Source organism: Mugil cephalus, chromosome 22, assembly GCF_022458985.1.
Source record: "Mugil cephalus isolate CIBA_MC_2020 chromosome 22, CIBA_Mcephalus_1.1, whole genome shotgun sequence".
Classification (NCBI taxonomy): domain Eukaryota; kingdom Metazoa; phylum Chordata; class Actinopteri; order Mugiliformes; family Mugilidae; genus Mugil; species Mugil cephalus.
In genome coordinates, this window is record NC_061791.1 from 18,139,064 (window position 1) to 18,156,045 (window position 16,982).

The window sequence follows — 16,982 nt, forward strand, 5'->3', positions numbered from 1 at the left end:
CTCGTCCCATTTTTTCCCCTTGACCCTTTTTTATTCCACCTTCTCGACCCCTTTTCACCCCATCCCCACCACCCGCTTTCACCCTTTTCATCCCATCCCCTCCACCTGCCTTTTAACCCTTTTCATCCCACCCTCTCAACCCCTTTTTATCCCATCCCCTCAACCCGTTTTCACCCTTTTTCATACCCTTGACCCCTTTTCATTGCACCATATCGACCCCTTCATCCTATCCTCTTGACCCATCACTTTTCATGCCATCATCTCTGAACCTTTTCATCCCATCCATTCAGCCTCCTTCACCTGATGAAGACAGTTTTTTTGTATCTGGGCATGAGAACCTTTTGTTTGTTTGTTTTTTACTGCAAAGAAATTATTTAATTAATGTTTCTCTTCTTTTAGAAATTAAAAATGACATTTGCCGTAGATAAAGCTGGTTTCTGCATTAACCCCGAGGAAGTGACGCACAGTTGCAGATAATTTTTGCAATAAATAAATAAATACAAGCATAATAATGTGAATATAGGACACACTGGGATTTCCTGTGATCTTAAACAGATTCCGTGACAAAACAGTAACAGCTCAAGATGTCCTGTTCCTGCTCCAGAGCTCTTGAGCATGGAGGGTGGTCTTTCATCCAGGCTTGGGTTCAAAGTACTCATTTGGGTTTTAATATCAAACTGAATTTTCTTTTCCTTTTTTCTGCCACAAAATGAATATTTAAATAAAAGCCATAACTAATGTTAATCTCCATCTACTGATGAAGATCATGTGATGTGATCAAAAGATTCGGGGATTACTGTAAACGCTTTTATGATTTCATGGAAACAACAAACTTCAATAAATCCTGGCAAAGAGCTCTCGTGCTGGATAGAAAAATAATAAATTATCGTTCATCCCTTTTTATGAATAAAATAATAAAAAAAATCTTGTGTGGTGTGGACTCATGAATCAGTACTGTAAATCATTTCCTTCTTGCTGAAGCCGTGATTTCTGTGGCTGCGTAACCTGGAATGAGCTCCGAGCAACCTCACTCTCGGTCCTCCCTCCCTCCTCTGCTCTTCCTTATTGTACCGCTCACCGGGAAATACGGTGGGCTGGACCACAGAGAGAGAGAGAGAGAGAGAGAGGGAGAGAGAGAGAGAGAGAGAGAGAGAGAGGAGTGATCTCTCCACGACGTTGCGCCGGTGCACCACGGGGTGCGCATTCAAACTGACCAGCGCGTCTCTGTGGCAGCACAGGCATCTTCCTCTCTCCTCTCGCAATCATCACTTGAAGATCCTCACAGCAGCTCACCACCAGAGCCGGTATGTTGATCCTTCTTCATTTTACTCCTGCATCCATGCATCCTTGTCTTCTTATGCACGACTGACTGAGATGTGCCCTGAACCCGCAAAACGCTGCGTATTCTCGGGTTAATTTGCGCTTTCAACCCTGATCTGTATTTCTGTATGTTTCCCCCCTCTTTCTCCCTCTTGGTTGAGTGACTGAGTCAGTGGGGGGTTTGCGGTCGTCTGAACAGTCTGGGTTTTTAATAAAGACGTTCATTCACGTCCCGGGATATAAAGCTTTCCAGCAGGGCTCACCGGAACGCTTTCATGATAGATCAGATTTCTCTATAGCGCCGCATCCAAAGGGCAAAGTCTCCGAGTGCAGCCCAGGCTGGAGAGGCTTAGTGGAGGCTTCCAAGCAGCCCGCATGTCTGGAAGAGAGCTGGGTAGGGGGCAGCCAGAAAAGTTTGATTTTAGAAACTTTTGCAGAAAATGTGCAATTTACTAATTATAAATTAAAGTACTTGTAGGTGGTGTGTATGAGGTGAATACAGATAGATTAAAAAAGTTGTTAATTGTCACAGTAAATGGAACATTAGAGGAACCCTTTCCCCCTTGAATGGACTTTTTTTTTTTTTTTTTTTTTTTTTTTTAGAATCCACCACATTTCACAGAATCGTGGCTCCAAATCAAACCAATGTGCACCGTTAACATCTCCAGGCTGCACATAAAACACAACTGTAATTCAGAGCCACACTCAGTGCACTTCAATTTGCCGTGTGTGTCCATATGAGGAAAAATAAGGAGGGAAGGAGCAAAGATGGGCACACGGTCTAATATGACAGCCGCTTGTTAAATGTGAGAATGTGCCTGAGAGGAGGGAGAATCAATCATATCCATATTCTTTTCTCTTCTTTTCTCTTCTCTTCTCTTCTCTTCTCTTCTCTTCTCTTCTCTTCTCTTCTCTTCTCTGCCTTGTCCCTCATTACACTGACAGGTTTCTGCTCCTTTCTGACCCACATGCAAAAAAAAAAAAAAAATCCAGTCAGGCTTTGATCAAAGGTGGATTTTACAGTTTGAAATCATTTCTACATTACATGTCCTACAGATAATCGTAAATCAAAAAGATAATAGCTAAAAACAAAGGAGGCAATAGTGCATGGGACAAATGATTTAGAATGTATTTGATGCCTTAATTAAACCTTTGCTTTGATACGTTTCTTCTCCCCCACATGTTTTATAAGACTCTGTGAGATACCTGGAAGACACAACAGATTTCACAGACATGACAAAAAACATATGCAAAAGATTTTCGCGGATGAGGATAAATCTTGGCTGTCGAAAAGGGTCTGAGTGAAAAACTAAAACAAAAAAAATTTAAATAAAAAAAAGTTTGCCAAAGTTCTCCTTATATTTTAACCCAAAAATTGTATTTTACTTATAGTTTAAACAACACCTAAATGTCCCCATAATAGAGAATCATAAAAGCTAGTTGTAAAATATTAAAACTGAAATTTACATTGATACGTGATAGCTTTTAATTATTATTATCAAGAACGGCTGCAAATAATATCGTGACTTAGGAGGTAACTGTGGTTCTGTGTGTTCATGCCACCTTTGGCAAGACTGGGTGGCACGAATTCATCTATTCAATCTTTTTATAAAGACTTTAAATCTCCACTCAGGCAGGATTCAGGCAGAGAGATGTGGAGGATGAAATATTCCCTGAGACAAATTACAGAGTCTGATCTGGAACAGAACCTAGAATAAATACTGATAAATGTGCATTTTTTTCTTTAGTTCCGCAGTAATACAGCGAGAATTTTCTGTACGGCCAATGGTACATGTCAAACAGGAGTCGCTAATTTAATTTGGAAAAACACAGCCTGCTGTACTTGTTGCTGAGGTTACAATAGTGCAGTCATTGGGTTAGGCTCCTGGTGCATTTCATTTATTTTCCAAATTACAGTAGACCTACAGCATATGTTTTAATTCCCATCAGAAAACATTGTTGGTTTTTACACAAAAGACACATTTTCCACAGAGAGCGGCTGCAGTGCAGTGTGAGGAAAGAGATCTGCTGTAGAAAGAAGAAGAAAGAGATTCAGTTTAAAATAATAAAAGACATTCCAGGTGAGATTAATGTTCCACGCGGGGCCGTGAGGATTGTTTGTTCCAGAGAGTTAAAGAACTGAGGCATGGAGGTTTTCTATATGCAGGCGGGCAGGACAAACAGGCTGTCAACGCAGAAGCACCGTTCAGTTCCATGCGTGTCTGACAGAACAGATGCGCATTAATTTTAATCAATACGGCTGGCATGTAAACGCTAAAGGCTGCGTTCAGGCCGGCTACGGCGCTGTGTGAAAAGCTGCAGACCTCTCACCCGTCTTCATGAGAACACTTGGGCCGCGCTGTATTTTTATTTTCCTCCAGGAAATCCTATCGTGATAAATATTCTGCCATGATGACACTGAAGGAGTTAGTAAAATCGCATCCTCATCGCGATGGCTCTCATGTCAACCTGACACTTGCAGCGATTCAGCTGAGCTTTGCATTGCATTGCATTGACCCCACTAACTGTTGTGTTTGCTGCCAACACACGTGTGAACCCACGGCCGTGCTGTGAACGCTTCCAGGCAGAGACGCTCCCGGATGAGTGAAGATGCTGCTGATGCTGCTTTCAGCGCGCAGCCTGTGGGGACAAGGTGTGAGCAGCTCTGCACGTTTTGGGTTTAAGCATCTAAGCGGAGCAAGCTGTCAGAAACTGTGTGGCCTCCAGACCCAGAAGACAGGCAGGCTTTGCTGCTTTCAGCCAGTTTTGAATTTTGTTTTAAATAGCCGGGCGTGTTTACCTCAGGAGGTTCATGAATATGCTTTTCTTTTCTTTTTTTTAATGGTCAGCCTAAGAACGAGACAGGTAATGTTAGCACTGGGATTAATGACTGAAGTCACTGGTGGCAGGTTATTAATGGCGCTACAAGTTGGTGGAAAATAAATACATTTCAAATGATCCCCTGAGTGGCTTTTTAAAGGTGAATCCAGCCGTCTACCCTGAGTGAAATTGGGGGAAAATTTGGACTGGGAGTGTTGTTAAAGATTTTAAACGGCGCATTCAGTCCCCCTGTGTAGTCTACATGATCTAGACAGGCGCATCTGAGCCCAGCATGTTACACTTTCAGCATCTGCTAATGCATTTCTGTCTGACACTAGCGGTGCGAGGGGCTGTCACTGTCACATTCATGACAACAGAAACACATTTAAATATGCATGCACAGGCCTTCGTACACATCAGCCCGCGCACACACACACACACACAGAATGCACACATGCACCGCGTGCACTCCTGAAACACATCCACCGACCATGCTGGGTTTTGCCCGTGACAACCCCCCCACCACCACCTCCCCCCCAAAAAAACGGCAGTGTGAAGTGTGAAGTGTGTATCTGTCACGTCAGCGTGCTGTCAGTGTGTGAGGTTGCAGCGAATGGGGGGAATGAAGATGGCGCGCTGACATCGCGCGGCAGTCCAGGCCGACTCTGCCAAAGCCGCCCGTCCCCAAATTATCACCTCCGTCTTCCACCGTCTCCGTCTTCTCGGCACCTCTCAGCGGCTCCGCTCTCTCCCAGCGGTCGCCAGAGCCTCTGAAAAATGAGCCGCAGAGCTGAATACGAGCCCTAATGGGCCGCGCGCACACAGGCGGGCCTCACACAGCACAGATTCCGTCAACCCGGTTCATATCTCTTCAGCAAAAACTCAAATTCTAAGACTGCACATTACGTGTATAGAGTGAAAAAGGAAAAGCCAAAGAAGCATCTGTCATCAGCATCAATTATTTTTAATTTTCCTTTTCGTGAGGGGCTCAGGTTGAGGCGCAGGTTTAAACATTGGACGCATCCCGGGCTAACATCCAGTTGTAGAACAGTAGCTGGAGGGGATTCAGCACTCGTGTGGACATTGGAAAAAAGAAAAAAAAAAAGTCCATGCATTGCCAACAAATTATTACAACATTCATCATTTTCGCATCGTTCCATAATCAATGTTATAAACGTCTCCACCTCATATTATCTCTCTCGTGTATTCTGTCGAAGCTTCCCTCTGATCGTTGTGTTTAACACGTCTGTCTGAGGGCTGATTCAGCATCTTTAACTCATGGACGTGCTATGTTTTTTTGTAATTATTATTATTACTTTAGTCTTCTTATCGCTGTTTTTCAGTTCAGGGACAACTACATATTAATCAGTCTCTTTTTTTCAGAAAGCTACCAAATCTGACACACAGAGGAACGATTCCAGTCAGGTTGCAGCAGTGAGGTGTACACAGATTTTTTTAGATGAGAGGAAATATCACAGTGGCATCAGCGTGCCGTGCATAACGCAGCCGTAGCTCTGAACCGCTGGTGTGCGGTGGACCCCTGCAGACCAGCCAGATTATCTCAGGGACCTCGAGGGTCTTTAAATAGCCTTGTTTGCTTTCATGCTGCTCCTATCAGTGCATCCAACTCCGTGCTCCGACATCTCCTTCAGTCTACGGTGATTCAGTGTTAACTACCAGTTAAGGCCTTGTAATAACTGCACCTGTTTCATCCTGGGAGTTTTTTTTTTTTTTTTTTTTTTTGGTTTCGTACTTGGTCCAGCAGTCGTCGTATTTATAGCTGTTCTTTACTCTTGTAAATTGGAAGGTTAACTGCTTAACTCACTGGAGTTTTGCAGCAGGTTGCGCGTTTTTACCGCTTATGTGTCATTTTATAGATAGATAGGGAGACATTTGGTAGCATCGGTATACAGAGAATTACAGTCAGCAAAAGGGTCATAAATAAAAGTGAGGTACAATGAAATGATGTGTGAAAATTATGTATTAAATATACATTATATATGTGTGTGTGAGTGTATATTTAAAATATATGTATGTAATGCAATAATATCGATATTAGACTTAGACAGAGAGAGAGACTGTAGACATTGTGTACAGTATATAGTAAGATACAGAGAGAAATATAAGACATGTAGTTGTAATATATAAGACAATAGATATACAATGCTGTACACACACAGATATATCAATATATCTTTGGTCAACCGTGATCTATGTATTGGACGTAGTCCTCCTGTCCTCCTAAACTGATTGCTGTTCAGCGTGACTGTATTGCTGTTTTATAAAGCTGTGACATTTCTTTTTTTTTTATTTTTTTTATAAGGAGTACAAATACTATTCATTCTGACCGTCACAAACCACAGCACCTCACTGACAAAGAAACGAGTATCACTTGCACTCAAGAACCATGTGAGAGCGTGTTTTTCTGCAGCAGCTCCACCAGCCTGTTGAACATGTGGCGGTAGAAATTCATTTAAGCAGCTCTGCCCGGGCAGTGTGTGCTGCATAGGAGGCTTAAATGTTAATTTGATGTCAGTATAATTGGAAAAAGGTTCCCAACTGGGAGAATTCACATGAACACCGCCCCAAGTCTCAACTCGGAAAGTCTGTGAAAATTTAGTTATGTGACTTTTGGAGTTGCTGGTTTCATGTACACAGAAACATGGCAGACATATCAAGTAACCCCAACACACACCTGGCAAGTACTTCTGCTAGGGCTTTCAAAAAATTTAAATATTTAATCAGGATTAATCACATGAATCTACCGATTCATTTGTTCTTGTTAAGTGAACCATCGGACACGGCTCTGAAATGAACTTCGCATACAAAGACCGCTTTCAGGTGTGTGTGTTATGCATTAAAAACAATTAGGGCTGTTAAACAGAATTTGTGTTACTTAATCTTTACATGTAGTTTTACAATTGCATGCTGCAATTGCATCTCTCGAAAGTGAAGCACAAAAGTTTTGTGCAAATTCATGTATCTAAGGCTATATATAACCTCATATATATATATATATATATATATATATATATATATTTATATATATATATCAGTCCCAGGAGGTACTGCAGGGGGTTGCAAGATCTTTGGTTGATTAGAATTTTTTTTTATATTTCTTTTCAAATTTAAATTTCCTTAAATACACATTACCATGAATCCAACATATTTTAGTAAAGGGATAAATGGAGGCAGAATACGTTATCTTTCAGTCAACACTTCATTCATTCAGCGATACAGGAGCTGTCTCAACAGTGCACCGTTTTACACAGAGTGCTACATTAGCTGACACCTGTCAATCTAAGCCTCCTGTACACGGTAGGCCCCGCCCCTATCGCTGCTGAGCCAATCATGAGGCCGCATATTACACTGACTCTGTCAGGTTCCCGCAATTGGCCGAGGGCCTATTCATTCCGTGACATCCCAGATGCATGCTGCAATATTACCAGCCGCCCTACTGTTGCACATGTTTGAAGTAAAAAAAAAATGAATATTTGAACACCTCAACAGTGAATGCAAGAGCCCTGTTATATAACATTCATAAATGGGCAGTTGTGGCTCAGTAGGTAAAAGGGGCTACCTACAAACCAGGTCATCAGCTCAATCCTTGATGTGTATCACAGACGGACATGTCCTCGATCCAAACACTGAATCCCAAGAGTTGAGTACCAATAAGTTGAAAAGTCCTATATAAAAGCAAGACCATTCACCATAAAATATTCAGAGGTTTGTAGGAAATAGGTATTAATGACTCTGTCACACCACTCATTTCAGGCCACCTGTCCTACCCTCATGTGCCACCTGTCTGTCTTCCCTGACTTCCGACTGTCTCCACGTGTTCCCCCTCACCCATACGTATATATAGTCTGCATCTCCCCTTGTCCTGTGCCAGTGTTTCATCCTGTCGTGCATTCATCCATTGGCCGGGACGCACCTGTCTTAAGCAGCTAAGCCTCACGCTGCCTTTTTGCCTCCTCGTGAGTGAGTTTTTATATCCTGGTTAATGATAATTTCCACATCAGTTTCGTTTACTTCCTTCAGGACTGATTTTGATTTGGTTCTGTTCAATAAAGCTGGCATCTGCTGTGAATCAATCTCTGTGTCTGAGTCCTGTTCTGAGTCCCGGCCTGACAGACTTGTTTAAACGTTTAAAACATGTTTATAGTATCGATGTTGTCCCCACATTCCAATCAGAAAGCTCATGAGCGCACTGAAATTAAGTTCTAGTTTAATTACACTGACATTGGTTCAAAAAAATCTGAATTTGCCAATTGTAATTGTTATTTAGACATCGTGTAGCTGTCCTTATTTAAGTATTCGATTGTATGATTCCACATGAGCGGGTTTCGCTTCCCGAGAAAGCCTGAAAAAATACGAAAAAGAACATCATGTTCTCTCCACAAAAGCAAATCAAAATATCTCATAATATCTTGGGGCCGTGTAAATTACTTCACCTGCACAAGATCATTGCTCTGCTTTCTGATAAATTTTAGTGTTGGGGAAAAATACAGACAGGGCTATTTATTTGATTTTTTCAATTAATATCTTTGGAGTTGTTTGGATAAATGTTAAATGATTAATCAGTTTTCAGCACAGGGGTGGACTTGTTCCACACACTAAGTGTCCACTCTGATCCTTTGTGTTCCTGTCAGGTGCAGAGGAGCTTCAGAGAAGAAGAAAGAGAAGAAGAAGTGGAGGGAGGTGATGTCCTCTCCTCAGGTCACTGTGAGCTCAGCAAGTGTTTGAGAGACGCGTTCCAGCAGCCTCTTCTTAGGCCAGGACAGTTCACCAGTTGCTCCAAAACGAAATCAACAAGCAACTTAACTCCGGTCCCCAGTGCCATGGCCTTCACTCTGTCAGAGATCATGGCTGCGAGGCGGCAGCAGTCACAGGCTCAGTCACACGGCCAGCGAGGGAGCAGGGCGGCGGTGGAGGTGGACGAGTACAGCACCAACCCCACTCAGGCCTTCACCTTCTACAATATCAACCAGGGACGCTTTCAGCCGCCTCACGTCCACATGTGAGTAGATGGACATATATCATGGTGGCTACAGTACATGCTTTCCTCCATATCCATATATGGTTGTAACAAACCTGGCAACCACATTGTTGTGAAATGACTGTAGGAAGTTGTACGCGTTCACTGTGTATAGCTTTATATATACACTGACTATATAGATGCTCACCAAAATGTATGTATACACCAAATAAACTAGAGCATGGGTCTTTAACAGGGGGTCTACAACCCCTAGGGGGTGTGTGGAGGTACTGCAGGGGAGGTCGCAAAGTCTTAGGTTGATTAGACATTTTTTATATATATAAATATAAATATATTTTATTTCCCCCACAAATTTAAATTTCTTTAAATACACATTAATCCAACATATTTTAGTAAAGGAATAAGGGATAGCTTAATATAGCTTAATATTCAATGCAAAATAATAATAATAATAATTTATAAATAGCACTATGCCGAGTTTAATATCTGTGATACCTCTGATCTCCCTGACATACATTCGGTTTTGCCTGAACCTTACTACTACAACTAGCAAATTATTGTAATTTACTGCTCCGATTCTCTACATTTAAGAAAGATACAATTCTCAGTTACTATTTAATTCCAAAATACTTGCTGTCTTTTCAATCAAAGTTGGTATTGATGAGACTACATACATGTAAGTTTCACATTAAAAGCCAGTTTGAGAGAAATACCCATCATTTTGTGGTTTCCTCTTGGAAATTTCACTGACTTGCATCACTTCCATGTATGGTGATTATCAGCAGTCATTGGGGTCAATTTGACCCCAATCAATGTTCATCATTCAAAAAATAACAGTAGAGGGAAGGTCAACTCACTGGTAGCAAAGGGTTATTTATGTAGTCAACAAATAAGTGTCTGACACAAAAACTTGGTGAACAAGTTTATGTAAATCATTTTCTTGAGGGTAAAATGTGTTAGTAATATTTGAGGATAATAGTAGGGTTAATATAATACTGATGCATACTCAAGTGCCCATTTTTCTGATAAGATGTAGTTATTGTAGAAACAGGATGTGACATCATAATGACTACAAGTTGCTATGCCAACTGCTCCGTAAAGTGGTCCCGTAGGACTGTGAGTATAGGAAAGAATAAATAAATATTTATATAAATAAATAAGTACAGTCTCACTTTAGTGCAAAGTCTTTCAGGCATTACACTGTCTTTGTATTCTTTAGGTGAGAAATAACAGTTTTCTTTGTATTGTGCTGTTTAACTGGCCACTCAATGAGTTCAATAAAACAGATATGAAACATACTTTCATTTAGCAGTGATTAGAATAGCAATAAAGCGTATTTCATATATGTGTTAAAAGTAAATAAAATAGGGTGCAAACGTGATGCAGGGTTAGAGATGAACGATGGCCACTGAACCGTCAGTGAATGTCACTTACACAGTTAAGAAGGAAGTGAAATTATGCATACTTAAAATGACTACTTGGAAACGTGTATTACGCTACATTTACTGACTGAGTCATTTTAGTGTATGCCATTTCTCCCCTTCAGTGTATAACTTTAGCCTTAGCTCACTTGTCTATGCAGGTCACAGCTTTATTTTATGCTAGTAACAGTCACTTAAAGCTTCTCAGCTTTGTCTGACAAGCAGATTTCATCAATGTACATTTTATAACCATTGAAAGCGTCTTTTAAACACTGCTCTACTGATGCTGAGCAAGAGCATTTATCTGTGTGTCTCCATAAAACATTGCTTTATATTCTCTTACATTTCCGTGTAATCAATCCTGGACGTGTAGCATTTTTTCCTGAATCTCTTTATTTTATTGCTTTGTGATTTACTTCTTGCTGACTGTCTTATATGCATACATATCCTCTTCCCCACTTTCCATTGCGTCTCTTGTGATCGGGCGGTGGTGGTGGTGGTGGAGGAGGAGGAGGAAGAGGAGGAGGAGGCGGCAGGGCTGGGTGTTGTTGTACCTGGAGGAAAGCTCACTAAAGTGGGCCACGGTTATTCACCAGCTCCCCTCTTCCCCCTGGAGACCGCGTGGATCCGCACACTCGCGGGAAATCCCACAGGACGCTGCTCTTTTTCTATGTCTGTGCTTTATTCTTTTTCTATCTCCGCATATTTCTCTTTCTGTCTCTCTCTGTGCTGCGCTTTTATTGTGGCCTCTCGCTTCCACTTCTCCCTGTGTCTCATGTTTCCTCCTCTGCCTCAGTCTGTAGGGATGATTTTCTACTGGATACTTATTCAAACTTCTTCCATTGTCAGCCTCTTACCACAGAGACTTTGCATACAAAGTGTCTCCTCCTGTATTGTTCGAGTGTACCAACAGCCTCCGTGACCCCCTTTTCCCATCCTCTCTCCCTCAACTTCTCGGCTTTTGTTCCTCTCCCCCCTCTCAGGGTGGACCCGATGCCTCACGACACTCCCAAGCCACCAGGCTACACGCGCTTCGTGTGCATCTCCGACACTCACTCCCGCACGGATGCCATCCAGATGCCGTACGGGGACGTGTTCATACACGCCGGAGACTTCACCGAGCTGGGACTGCCCTCCGAGGTCAAGAAGTTCAACGACTGGCTAGGTCAGCATTTCTGAAAGTTGTGGCTCTGTATCCAGGGCAGCCAGGCCCCTGTTTTCTGTAACTGGGTCCCCCATGTGACAGTCTCTTAATAAGGCCGCCCTTAAGGTCCAGTGCAAGGCTAAATTTACTCACACGGTGTGCTTTGCTGAAAGTTTTTTGGAAAACTTTCTCAAATTTCAAGAATCTCAGGGCCGCAGTAAGCTCATTTCTTAGTGTTTCCACATGCTGAGCAGCCTTGACTGAAAATTAAAAAGCTCCTTCAATTTACTGATCATTTCCCCTCAGCATGCCATACATTTTACAGTGCGTTTCTGAACAGATTTGATTCTTTTAAACCTTGTTTGGAAGTTCAAGGACGCTCTGAGAACATCCGAGATCCGAGTCGACATCTGTACACCAATTTTTTTTTTTTAAACATATGTGGGGAAAATATTTCAGTCTGCTCATTGTTTGTGTTTGTGTTCAACTTTCTGAGAGTGGAGAATATGAATGCGGTGTTTTGTGGCTGCGGATTCTCAGATCGTCGCGGAGCTCCTTGAACAAATCACTAAGATGAGTTTTTAAAATGCTGTGCGCACATAACTGCGCTGTCACACAACGACAAAACTTTGCCAAAATATTAAAGTTGTTTTGACGGACGTGTTCAGAGAGGGAGAAGAAGAAAGTCAAACTGAAAATCTGTGCCATGCTTGGGGTAGGCTGATATCTGTAAAAAAAAAAAAAAAAAAAAAAAAAAAACCCTACACGTGATTTGTGGTACACATGCAAAACCCGCTATATCGTGCCTAAATTGCAACATGGTGTGGTGTGAGTCTGGTTTTTGTTATACTCCTCTCATCTCAAGTAGAGGTTGCACAGACATCCCACTTCATATCTGTGCAGTTTGAGGATTGCATGCAGCCGTCAATCTGGGAACAGCGGCGAGAAACCACAGAGACAATGCAGCCATGAAAGTTAATTCCTCAGAGTTTTCCAAAGCCTACAGGACTGAGATGATCCTCAGTTCTGAACATGGATTATTTCTAACTTCTCTGTATAGACAGTTCGTTCATAGCTGTTTCATCCATACGGCTCTAGGGGTTTGTGCGTTCTAAATTTTGTCATCTGTCTTTGTGTTACGTGTTTGTGTGGTTTTATCCGACAAAAATAGTTTCGACTCACTGACTCTGAATAGCCATTTACAGCGAGTGGCAGTCCAAGATTTAATTAATATCAGAATACGAGTCATGTAACACACCATTTAGATTCCATTATGGAGCGTGTTTCAACCGATACAGAGAAAAATACCTCTGGAGGCACTTGGATATTCAATTCCACAGCAGTCAGACATGGATAAACTCTTCAGTCCATCACCACATAAAGCCCGTCCAGCTATCCGCCACAGAAGAGTTGTTAGCAGGGAAGTTGGTCTCGCTCCCAGGCCATCTTCACACATGAAGTTCAGATTGCTCACCTACCCACACGGCGTACACAGTATATAGTACATATATGTTCTGAGCTACAACAAAAGCCAATTGCCGTTTGATGAAATCTTTGAGAAACTCTTTTCTTATCAGTGGACAAGTTAAGCTTGTGACGTTTGGCATGAGTGAAATGTTGAGGACTGGCTTTTAAAACTGAGCCAATCAAGCCAATTCCTCAATAAAGAACCACAGTTGTGGCTGTTGGTGGGTTTCCTCACATGAGCTGCTTGCTTTAGGTCCTTCCGTAACATTCTATTGGATTAAGTTCAGGACTTTGACTTGGCTGTTCCAAAACATTGATTTTGTACTTCTTTAACCGTTCTTTTGTAGAAGGACTTGTGTTCTTGGACTCACTGTCCTGCTACATGGCCCAATTTCTCTTCAGATTCAGCTCATCATGGACAGATGTCCTGACAGTGTCTTTTAGAATTTGCTGCTATAATTTGAAATTCATTGGTCCGTCAAAGATGGCAAGTCGTCCTGGCCCAGATGCAGCAAAACAGGCCCAAACAGGGACGTTACCACCCCCATGTTTCACAGACGGGATGAGGTTCTGATGCTGGAATGCAGCGTTGTCTCATCTCCAGACTTGACGCCTCTCACTTAAATCAAACAATTCTACTTTGTCTCATCTGTCCACAAAACATTTTCCCAATAGTCTTCTGGCTAGTAAACATGATTGTTTGGAAAATTGCAGATGCAGAAATGTTTTTTTGGTCCATGTCACGCACACCGTGGTTGTTCAGTGTTCTCCTGATGGATGATTCATGAACATTAATATTAACTAGTGTGAGAGAGGCCTTTAGTTGTTTTCAAGTTACCCTGGGTTCCTTTGTGACTTCCTTTTGGAGTGATCTTTGTTGGTCAACCACTCCTGTGGAGGGTAACAGTCGTTTTAAATTTCCATTTTGCACTGCTTTTCCAGCCTAATGAGCAACTATTCTCTTTTCTGAGCTCATCAGAAAGCTCCTTTTTCCGTACCATCATCCACGTCCCTTCCCCTCTCCACCAATATTTTGGTGTTACTTTGGGTTTTTTTCCCATTGAATTAAGAGACTATTATTAAGAGAATATGAGTAGAGGGTCCTCATTTGAATTATTTTTTTTCCTCAAAACCACTTCTGGAATCTTGCATCTCCCTAGGGACAGGGTGCACCTACTATGTAAAGGAGGTGCACAGCCATAATGTTAATGTTTGCTCATACTTTACAGATTGGTAAGAAGTGGTTAATAGTGAAATTAGTTGTTGCAATGAGAAATACTGGTGGGTGTCTTTTTTCCCCCAGTAATGTTCTTCAGATGTTGATCGGTGCATTAATGTGTTTAAATGCATATATTTTGTATGGAGGTGATGACTCCCAGCAGCTATGAATATTCATAGTTTGCAGTCTCTTTCGATAAAATAGCGTCATCAGCAAGTTATAATCGAGCAACCTAAAGGTTATCAATGGCTATGAATGGTCTATATAAAGCCCATAACGGCCCTTTTAAATGAGTGAGTTTTTATAAAGCTTAATCCCTAGAGGCTCTTCGGATCTGGTATTAATGTATCTACTTTGTGGCCCGAACACAGGGGGTTAATATTTTAAAGTGTAGGAAGACTTTTCCGTAGGTAAAGAACAGCAAACGTATAATAGCTTCATAGAATTCCATTTCGCCTTCTTTGACTTTTTGCTCTGCCAGCCTCCACTGGAAGCATGTTATCTCTGTATATGTAGTTTGGAGCATGTATAGGTCTTATCATCACTGCGTGATATCTGTTGGAAACTGGAATGAAGTGACCTGGCATGAAGGCGAATGCCAGGAAGAAGAAAAAAAAAAACTGTCAACTGAATCTGTGAATCTACTACGGCCTGAGCAGGCAGAGCTGCTCCACTATCGTCGGCTTCATCGTCATTGTTGTCGGCGTCATCAACACCGGCACAATCCTCCCCGGGAACGGCAGAAACCTGTTAGCGGGTGCGCAGGCCTTTGTGTGTTCATCTCCTTCTCGGAGGGAGGGAAGCCGAGAGACTGGGGGGAGATAAGGGGAGAACTTGTTGTCCTTCCCCTCCTTCCTCACTCACACACGCACGAGAGCTGCAGGGAGTGCGAGCTGCAAATCCGCTAGCCCGCATTCCAGCGGCGAGAGAGGCAACGGGAGAGGAGGGAAAGAAAAGATAAACCGAGCCAAACGCGCCTGCTGCTGCCTGTGAAGTCAGCCTCTCCTCTCTCCATCCCTTTCTCCTCTCCTTCCCATTATTTCCTCCTCCCCTGCAACTCTGCCATCTTCCCCTTCCTCTGCGCGTATAAATATTTATAATGTGACTATTCCCATTCTTTCTTTCCCTTTCATTCCCTCCTGCTCCCTATCCCCGTCACACCGTCTTATTCTGTAGATCAGTGTAACTCCTGCTGTTAAGTGTGTGCAGAACAGATTTGCTGGGAGATCAGGTTTAGTGTATTCATTCCGTAGGAGTCTCTGTGCAAACTGAGCCTCGGTCAGGTATCACCATCTGCTCCCAAACTTTGCTTTTTCATTTTTTTTTTCTCCTTCTTCTCATTGATGCTCTTTGTCTCTTTTCAGCCCCACTGTCTTATTTCTCCACATCCATTTTTTTCTTTCAGTGTTGAATTTCCCCTTTTCTCCCACTCCACTCTCTCCAAACCCATCCCTTCCTCTCCTGCTCCCTCTCATGCGGTGGCTGCTCCCCGCGATTCTTCGCTAGGCTCTTATTTTTAGCAGGAAGTCAGCCGGCTCTTGGGGGCCGCTGGCAGCCGCTCAAGGCTTTGTCAGGGATGGCAAACGTTGCTGGAGAAGGGGGTGGGCGGAAAAGGGGGAGTAGGAAAATAGGGGCTGGGTGAGGAGGTAGGAGATGAAATTCACGCGGGGAGAATAGTTGGAATGTGAGGGGGATGACAGGGGGTGAGAAGGTGGAGGTATAAAAAGACTGGAGGGGGGGGAAGCCGTCCGTGTTTCTCCCCCGAGGTGGGCGGCGTTACCTGGGTAAACTCACAGCTCACAGCCCCGAAGACTGATGCCACACTTCTGCCCTCTGTTGTCATGGTGATCCATGCAGGTCCAACTGTCAATCATTGTATGGATGAACATAACTTGTTTTTACAGGTATCTTTTTCTCATCAGATAAAATAACATGATGATAATAATATCATTATTATTGTAGAAAAAAGCTACAGGGGTCGCTAAGACAGCACGAGTTTTGGGATGTTTAAAACCCTGATTCACCTGTCCCGTTCCACACTGAGGCTCTGCCCAGGCAACCTGCTCTCAAGTTTGCAGATCCACTCTTAAACCTCGTGATCCATGGCGGACTCATCAGGGCGGCACTGACGATTTAAAATCTTGATGAGCGCGTCAGTGCTTTCTAAATAACCAATAAGAAAGTCCACAAGGACACAGAGCAGTGGTAAACACCCTAGCCCTCTATGTTAACCTAAAACTGCATTTCCTGTTCTTGCTGACAAAAAGGCTGTGCTCACCAGCGCTAATCACCAGTGATGAGAAGTCCGACTCTATCCCAAGAATCATCTCCTTTAGAAGACCCGCCTCTTGTGACTCCCAAATGACTCTTCTTCTAGTTTCACTCTGAGCCTCCTATTTATACTATTCAGTTTAAAATTTTAATCAAAGTTTTAAATGAACGACCAAATGCAGAAAAACAGTAAACAAATCAATTAAAAAAGGCCAAAGCTAAACGTTTTTAGTGCAACCTAGCATTTAGAAACACCACATGCCTCACCTTGGATGTCCAGTTTTTGTTCATTTCTTCCCTTTTTCCAGATGTACTGATGAT

General features: G+C 42.6%; 1 protein-coding gene across 2 annotated transcripts in view; it reads left to right on the forward strand.

The window, feature by feature from the left end:
• The first annotated feature begins 1,154 nt into the window (after positions 1–1,154).
• The window catches only part of mpped1 (metallophosphoesterase domain containing 1), an 81,190-nt gene continuing 65,362 nt past the window's right edge, over positions 1,155–16,982 (forward strand). The window contains exons 1-3 of one of the 2 annotated variants that reach the window (XM_047575674.1): positions 1,155–1,304; positions 8,793–9,160; positions 11,544–11,725. In XM_047575674.1, the coding sequence (XP_047431630.1) occupies positions 8,982–9,160; positions 11,544–11,725 (361 nt within the window). In that variant the 5' untranslated portion in view covers positions 1,155–1,304; positions 8,793–8,981. The remainder of the gene's footprint in view (positions 1,305–8,792; positions 9,161–11,543; positions 11,726–16,982) is intronic. The other variant, XM_047575675.1, reaches the window with a different exon arrangement.